General features: G+C 38.1%; 1 protein-coding gene across 2 annotated transcripts in view; it reads left to right on the top strand.

Annotated features, from left to right (window-relative positions):
• The first annotated feature begins 727 nt into the window (after positions 1 to 727).
• micall2b (mical-like 2b) overlaps positions 728 to 8,879 on the top strand; it is a 48,743-nt gene continuing 40,591 nt past the window's right edge. Inside the window, exons 1-2 of one of the 2 annotated variants that reach the window (XM_036556930.1) lie at positions 2,256 to 2,682; positions 3,591 to 3,639. In XM_036556930.1, the coding sequence (XP_036412823.1) occupies positions 2,540 to 2,682; positions 3,591 to 3,639 (192 nt within the window). In that variant the 5' untranslated portion in view covers positions 2,256 to 2,539. Of the gene's footprint in view, positions 903 to 2,255; positions 2,683 to 3,590; positions 3,640 to 8,879 lie in introns of those variants that run through there. The other variant, XM_036556932.1, reaches the window with a different exon arrangement.

The following is an 8,879-nucleotide window of genomic DNA, read 5'->3' as shown; positions in this document are numbered from 1 at the left end:
GGTATTGGCTTTGTCATCCCTCTGGTGCAAATGGAGATCCTAGATGTACTAGATGTACTAAATATCACCATAAAAATAGTTTTTAAATAATGAAAATATCAACATTTGTTGATTTTTCAAAAATGCATTTCATTCCAGCACTGGTTAACATACTATCCATGGTTCAAGTACTCAAAATACTCATATATATATATTTATAAATATTTATAAATATCAAATGATTTTTTAATAGTGAAATGCTTGGAACTTCAAGACCAGATGAAAACTGTGCCGAACCAAACTTAAACTATATAATGTGAAAATCCATCTATTTACTAGGACCAAACACTCGATAACACTCCGTAGGACTGCAGTGAAGAAATATTTTTGCATAAATAAACAAACATACACTTGTGGCCCACCAGAGGGCCACGTGGAGCTGCTAGAGGGGTGCACTTCATGAACAACATTTACAGAACAGCTAAGTGTTGCAAAGGGCTGAAAACAACCCACATTTCAGACAACTTTGGAACTGCTTGCAGGTCAAGTTTAACCATTGTCCAGCAGTTTCTGTTGGATATCCAGATCTGAGACAGGCCTGCTGTATGAGCCTGTGTGTGCGGCAGGTCAATGTGACTCAGCAAGACCAAACAAGTCCTGCAACACCTGACAGGCTTTCACTGAGACACACCCAGTGGAGAATAATGAACTTTGCCATGGTGGCGTAGAAAGTTAGTCTCAAAGTCTCACTGCTAAAGATTATATGCGAAGAAAAAGGAGTAAGCTCAACACGTTGTGGTCATTTGCAAGGAGAAAATGACTGATTTGTGTTTGACACATCCTCTAATGAAAGGCCTCATTCCACAACTGTGGCTTTGTTGTTTTTCAGATGGTAGTGTTGCATGGAAATCAAGGCATTTACAGTAAGTGGCGAAGGCAGTGGAACATTATCCTGATGTCTTTTGACTAATTAGGGGGAAATTCAGTCTTCAGCTTAAGCTTCTTTCACATATTCTCGCACAGCGATGTGAAATCTACCTGGATTATCATTACAGAGAAAAATATAAGTGACCCTTATTATCTCATGACTTATTTTTATAAATACGACTTAGCATCTCATAATTATCTGCGATGGACTGGCGACCTGTCCAGGGTGTATCCTGCCTTCCGCCCAATGACAGCTGGGATAGGCTCCAGCACCCCACCGCGACCCAGAAGGATAAGCGGTTTAGATGATGGATGGATGGATCTCATAATTATGACTTGTCGTCTCATAAGTATGACTTAGCATCTTAGAATTATGACTTATTTTCTCATAAATATAACTTAGTATCTCATAATTATGACTTACTTTCTCTTAATTATGACAGCATCTCATAGTTATGACTTAACATATACTTATGACAGTACATCATGCTTGACTTACTATCTCATAATTCTGACTTACTTCCTCATAAGTATGACTTAATATCTCATAAGTGTGAGTCAGTATCTCATAATCATAACATAGCAACTCACAGTTTTGACTTATCTCAGAATAATGAGATTCAATCTCATAATGATGACTGACTTATAATTATGACTTAGTGTCTCATAATTATGACTTACTTCCTCATAAATATGACTTAGCATCTCATAATTATGATTTACTATCTCATAATTATGACTTAACATCTCATGATTATAACATAGCATCTCATAAATATGGCTTAGCAATTCAAAGTTGATTATGACTTAATATGTCATAAGTATGACTTACTATCTCATAATTATGGTATCTCATAATTATGATTTAGCATCTCATAATGACTTAGTATCTCAAACTTAAGACTCATTATCTCTTGGTATCTCATAATAATGACATACTTTCTCACAAATACGACTTAGCATCTCATAATTATGACTTAGCATCTCATGATTACGACTTAGCATCTCATAAATATGACTTAGCTATTCAAAGTTACGACTTGATGTCTAATAATTATGACTTCTTATGACTATAGAAGTATGCCATGAGTATGACTTAGTATCTCATAGTTATGATTTAGCATCGCACAAAGACTTAGTTTCTCTTTTTATCTCATAATAATGACGTACTTTCATGAGTATGACTTAGTACCTGAACAGCATCCCATAATTATGATTTAATATTGCAATTATGACTTAATACGTCCCAAGTATGGCTTAGTAGCTCATAATTAGGACTTACCATCTCTCTTACCAAGTGATAATTATAAGATATTAAGTCAAATAAACGGCTATATTTTTCCAGGGGCGTAAACGGCCTTCTGTACACAGAGTCAGGAGGAGCGGAGAGACTTCCCACACTGCCCCGCACTTTTAAAAGCCCTGTGTGTCTCACAGTCTGACTCCACCTCCTGACTCTGTAACAGCGGGACCAAAGACGCTCTGGACTCACTGAGCTGCTGGACTCACTTGAGCGTTGGCGGAGTTAGTGTGAGTTCAGAGACCGAGTAAACAGAGTGAGCCGAGCCGAGTCGAGTCGCTGTCTGGGCCGCAGTGAGCTGCCGTTCGTGCCGTGTGTTTGTGTTTGTGCTCCATGGCTGCTGTGAAGGCTCTTCAGCAGTGGTGTAAGATCCAGTGTGAGGGCTACAGAGATGTGGCGATTACCAACATGACCACGTCTTTCAGAGACGGCTTAGCTTTCTGTGCTCTCATCCACAAACACAGACCAGACCTCATGTAAGTACTGTTCCACTGTACTAAACGAGTTTTTTGTTAATTTCCTCGTTTTTTTACTGTCGAATTAAGCCCCTCAGGCGAGCCGAGCCGGCTTGTAAACTCGTACGTTAACGTTAACTCAGCCCCGTGAAGCATGCCTGGCTTTGTGTTTAAAGGGGAGCTCCACCAACTTTTCCAAAATTCTACTTAATTTGATGATTTAGGATGTAAACAAAGTCGTTTAGGGTGGTTCGTGTGAAATGCTCCGTTCTAGGGAAACATGCCGAGTCAGAATTTTTCACAGTGGTGGTGATAGGAACCAGACGTCCAACTTTAAAAGCTCCCTCGCAAAGTTATGACATCATGAAAAAGTCATGAATACTCAGCCTGTGACATTGTTTTGAGATAAATGTTTTTTGTTTTTTTTTAATGTATTTTAGTCCATTTATTTGAATCCATTCATTGCGGAGGGGTACATACAAGGCGTTTTAAGGTAAAATAGTCCCTTATTTTTCAGATTCATGACTGTTTTGCCATCAACATTGCATATAAAAACTCAGAAGATGCATGTAGGTTCACTGGTTGTTTTGGATATAAAATAAAATGGCCATATTTGTGTTGTAGACATCAAACACCCGGTTCCCATCACCACCACTGTAAAGAAATCAGAGTCAGTTTCTCTACAAATGAATCGTTTATCAGCGAACCGCTCTGAGTGACTCTCACAAGATCTGAATCATTCCGAAATATTTATATATTTGCTGGAGTTCCTTTAAAACATGTTGACAAATGCAGTGTAATTTGGGATTTTGCAATGATTTGCCATGGAAAATCCCTGCTAGTTGGTTGGTGCTCAGCGCTGTGTGAGTGAGTCTGATTAATCTGATGCTCTTCAAATGACTCTTATTCACTGTTTCCTTTTATTGTAGAGACTTTGACTCCTTGAGCAAAGAAAATGTTTATGAGAACAACCACCTGGTAAGTGCTGCTCGTTTTCAGGTCACTTTACTTCTGCAACTAAACCAACCACCATTCTTTGCAAACAAGCACAAAAGAGGCAAAGGAGCTGATAACTCATGAAGATTGGAGGTGTTTGTCCTGAGGTGACCTATGCGAGCATGTCAGCAGCTACAAGTTTAGATCTGAGATCCCTCATTTGATCTGATTTTAACCCCTTCATGCCTGTTTTTGGATGTCTGTTAATTCACAGTTCCTTCTGTAAGGCTAAATGTTGGGAATACGGACGGCATATCGGTACTAACGGGTATCGATATCGGCCTAATATCAGCAGAGAGTTGTGGATTGGAAAGCTGAGGGGAAAAAGAATGAGTCTTGTAATGAATCCTGTAATGAATCATATTAGTTCTTAAAGAAGAAATATCAGTATCAGCCAGTACTCAAAGTTTCAGTATTGGTATCAGAGAAGAAAACATGGTTTCGTGCCATTTCTAGTTAGAACCTGCCGACTTCCAGGGTTTAGGCCCAGTGCCTTAGCTGGCTTAATGAGTAAGCTAAGTGTATACACTTCCCTGTGTCAGTAATCATGGTGGATTTGTGTTGAATGAATCTGCTGCCATATGACAAGGCTTTTCAGTTCCCATTCTTTCCACTCTTCCCCCTCTTTTCATGGCCCCCAATGGGCTTCAGTGGGAGCTATTGTTCAGTAGGTTGGATGCACGGAGCTGATTTTGGTTCCAGGGCACTTGTATTCCAGTCTCTTTTAGACAACAGTGTTTCATGACTTGTAGACCGAAAATGCAGTGAAATTCACAGTTAACTAATAGTTGAATTTCCCAGGGCAGCACAATATGGACAAATATTCAGTTTTGCGGTTTCATTATTGCTACAAACTTTGATTAAAATATAATTGGCAATATGCCAAAAACACATTTTTGTTGCACTGTGTAAGATTTTTTTGTTAAAACTGAAAAACAAGAGGAAAAAATGGTGTACATGCACTGTGGCGAGTCTCCTTTGTAAAGCCTGAAATTAGAGCTGGGCAATATAACAGTATTTATTATTGAGATAAATTACACCACAGTATCGTTTTCTGAGCATATTGTGGATATCATCAGTACTTAAAAGCCACTTACCAACTGCATGTTTGATTAAGAACCATAATTAGTCCTGTTTCATTGGATTTAGTGCAGCACAGTGGGTGTGTTTACATGCACTCAACATTCAGATGATAATCCGATTTCTGCATTTATCTGATTATACAAATGGTCTTGTAAACACCATACTCTGATTTCTTAGATGTTTCTAAGATTAAGAAATCTGATCAAGAGAGCTGGATTTTAGCTCCGTAATCAGATTTCTCAGTGCATGTGAACTCTTACTCTGATTTCTTTCGGATTTCTCAGGCTGTGCATGTGCAAAACAGATGACGAGTGACGCAGGAAACACTTTTGGAGCGACGCTGAAACCAAACACGAAATGAAGGATTTAAATATTCTTCATCTTCTAGATGATGTATCGTCTTATTTTCAGGAAAAGTTTGAGTTTTACATTACGTCATGTCATATCTTCTTCTGTGAGTCTATTGGCTGGTTGTAAAGCAGAAATCTGATTACTGTCTGACTTCTGTAGAGTCAAAGCTTTCACATTATCTGATTACTCAAGTGCATATATAAACGCATTGATCGGATTACTGACAAAATCTGATTTTCTGCAGTTATCGGATTGTGCATGTTAACGCAGTGTTGAATACAAACAATCAAGTTCATAGTAGTTGAAAGCATTTTAAAAATGTGGGCAAACTTTGTCTGTTGTGACTTACCAGATGTCAGAAAAAGTAAATATCATGACACATTGTGTTATGTAAAACATTTGGTAGTATCATCATGTTTGATTTTGCTATCTCGCCCACGTCTACCTGAAACTACAATTTAAAAGTGAGTAATGTTGGGAGGTTTTTTTGGGGGATTTGTTTTTGTTTTTTTATCAAATTAATGTCACATACACAGGCTCAAAAAGGAGGTCCGGCTCAATGTTTAGGTCTCAAATGCAAAATCAACATAGACTTCTCTTTGAATACTCTTTCAATGCGCATGCAATCATCAGATTCATCCTCTTGGGGAAGGGGTCTGAAGCACAGCCCATGACGCAAAATGTTCTTCCGCATGTAGTGTGCAATTACACATTTCCACCAGAGAGGTCTCCAAATCCCCTAAAATGTAACGACGTTTTGAAAACTCGCATGATTTTTGTTCAGTTAATATTGTCCGATTAACGTTTCTGTGAAAAGGTTAATATCAATCAAGTAAACTACCACTAAAAACTCTTGTTCAGCTGTGATTGGTAGAAACGTCACAATTCACAAAATTCTGAATTTGATTAGATGTTCTACGATACTGCAAAAATACAGACAAGCTGAAAATGGGCTTTATATTAATAGGTTTTCATTTTCAGTTTATTAGAGTATTCAGCTTTATAAAAGTGTAAACACTTGAAACAAAATCTGTGCTTTATAGTGCCTAACACTCTAGCCACAAGCTAATGTTAGCCTGAAGCTAATGCACTAACCACAAGCTAACATGCCAGTTATGTTACAGTGAGTGTGTTTGAATGCGCTTAATAATAGGATAACTGCAGAAAATCAGATTGTGTCAGTAATCTGATCAACATGTTCACATGCACTTGAGTAATCAGATAATTGGAAAACCCCAGGTCTACATGAGTCAGGCAGTAATCAGATTTCTGCTTTGCAGCTGACCAGTAAACTCATAGAAGACAAACACAAACTTGATGCCGCAGCTTTTTTTGAAACACAGCGCCACTTTACCTGAAAACATGGTGAACATACATGAACATACATCATCTAGAAGATGAAGAATATTTAAATCCTTCATTTCATGAAGCGTGTATTTGGTTTCAGCGTGTTTCAAAGTGTTTTGCTGCATCTCGTGGCAACGCTGCTCGCTTATTTCTTTTCCCACATGTGCAGACTGAGAAATGCGAAAGAAATCAGAGTAAGAGTTCACGTGCACTGAGAAATCTGATTACTGAGCTAAAATCCAGCTCTCTTGATCAGATTTCTTAATCGGATTTCTAGACCTTATTCCGATATAAGAAATCAGAGTGAGCTGTTCACATAACCATTTGAATAATCAGATAACTACAGAAATCCAATTATGATCGGATTATTGAGTACACGTGAACGCACTCAATGATACAATATGATACGCTGGGATATAATACAATATGAAATGTTGTATTGTTACGTCCCTAATGATTGGTCAGGAAGCTCAGAGCACATAACAAAGCATGTAGGAAATGGTTAGAGGGCTCATTTGCATATTAATTGTATGAAACCATTAACAAAAATAATTTATGTAGCCTCGGTAATTTCAAACTGTTAAAGAAATCAGTCGCTCAGTGCTACACGGCCTTTCCCAACCTGCGGCCTGCACATCAAATCCAGCCGTTGTCTTTCTAATATACTGAAATTTGCATCATAGAATCATTTGCTGCTATTTTGATCTTCAGCCTCAATCTTTCAACGTTCAGACAACATCTGAACTTGCACAATGGTCTTGGAGTTTCTGACTCATCCGCTCCACGAACAGGCCTTATTTCAGTGGTGATTAATTCACAAACCTTCATAGTTAGTGTGACCTCTCAGTCTGGCTGGTCAAAGCTAAGAGCTGAGTGACCGTTTGCGGAATGTGATTTGTGCTGTTGCCATGTGATGCTGTTTATTTTTGTTAAAAAGCCACTGCAGTTGGGAAATGAGTTGCTGGTGTTGAAGACCATAAATCATATACATTCCAAAGCTTCCTGTCCTGACTTCTCAAGGGACTGCTAGGCAGAAATGGCGTTACCAGACAATTCTGACGTGAGACTGAGCTGTGGGAGAGAAGCAGAGCGAGGAGAAGTAATAAATTAATAGCCAAGACAATGATGATCCACATAAACAGGCAGGAGAACGTGGCATAAGAATGGTTGAGAAACTCAGACGTGTATACCACGTGCTCTCGACATCATCTTACCTCAAAATGTAAGAGCAGGGTTAAGCGCTATGGGCGAAATAATATATAGTGATAGGTGGTGCACTAAGATGAAATCTCCCGGCTGAAATTGAAACTGAAATTCAAGGCACACCTGGTTGAAAAATGCACCAATTTTTTTTATTTACTCTTTATTTTTATTCCTTTTTAAAAACATACTAAACCTAAAAAAATGACACAGTAATAAAGAAAACACATTTTTATTTTTAATAAAGCTCTCCATAGGACAAAACTGACAGAAATGAACACTTCACATAAAACAAACTAACTAAAAAGAACATATAAGCTGTAGAATATGCCACGAAAGCCGGCGTCCTCAACAACAGAGAAGGTTTGGTCGTCCAAGGTGCTGGCGCTTTTCATTCAAGGCACATTTCAGAAATTCATGCTGCAGATGGTTTTATGAAACTGTGAAATACTTTTCACCTTTTCACTGTTGATCAGCTTCTGCTCAAACTGTTTGAACACATCTGTGCCGACTGGGGAAAAAAGCACGAAGGAAAAAAACGCTTACTCATTTTTATTGAAATGATTTGTAACGTCTTAGATTTTGGCACTTCACTGTAGTTGTGTTTAATAATATTGTATTTTCAGCTTTTTGGCCTCTTTTGGCAGAAAAGCAAAAGTGCCTTTTTTGACCATTTTCAGCTTGAAATGTTTTATTGGGCAGTATTTCAATGCATCGCTAATTGCAGCATGTTATGGTTGTGATTACAGCTTGTGAGAAGTCAAATTGGGCCATGGTACCTTTGGACGTGTGAATGGCAATACAGTCTTTGTGAACTCTGTTATTTGATGTGATAAACCGACAGATGACCCCTACATAGTTAGTTGCTTCATGTTTAAGTGGCACTCTACACTGTGTTAATATTCGTGGGTCATTGACATGACGTGCATATTTTTGTGTGCTAGTCCATTATTTTCCAGATACATAAGTAAATGTGAAACAATTTTCAGGGCATCTGTATAAAATTCATTTTAGTTTCTTTTTGTCTCAGAGTCTAAAAACCATACATGATGATTAAGCTAGCAAAAAAGGTAAAATAGTTATGTTTGAAAACTTTAAAAGTCATGTTGCGAAATAAGGAAACTTCAAAAGTGCTCAACTCACTGAAAAACTTTTCCCCTTAAGTTCTTACTTCCTCAAATGACAGGCAGGGGAATTGCATAGTGAGACCCCAAGTGACCTTCATGGTTCAATGCCAAGGT

The sequence above is a fragment of the Colossoma macropomum genome, unplaced genomic scaffold, assembly GCF_904425465.1.
Source record: "Colossoma macropomum unplaced genomic scaffold, Colossoma_macropomum, whole genome shotgun sequence".
In the NCBI taxonomy this organism is placed as follows: Eukaryota; Metazoa; Chordata; class Actinopteri; order Characiformes; family Serrasalmidae; genus Colossoma; species Colossoma macropomum.
This window is presented reverse-complemented; position numbering and strand designations above follow the sequence as displayed.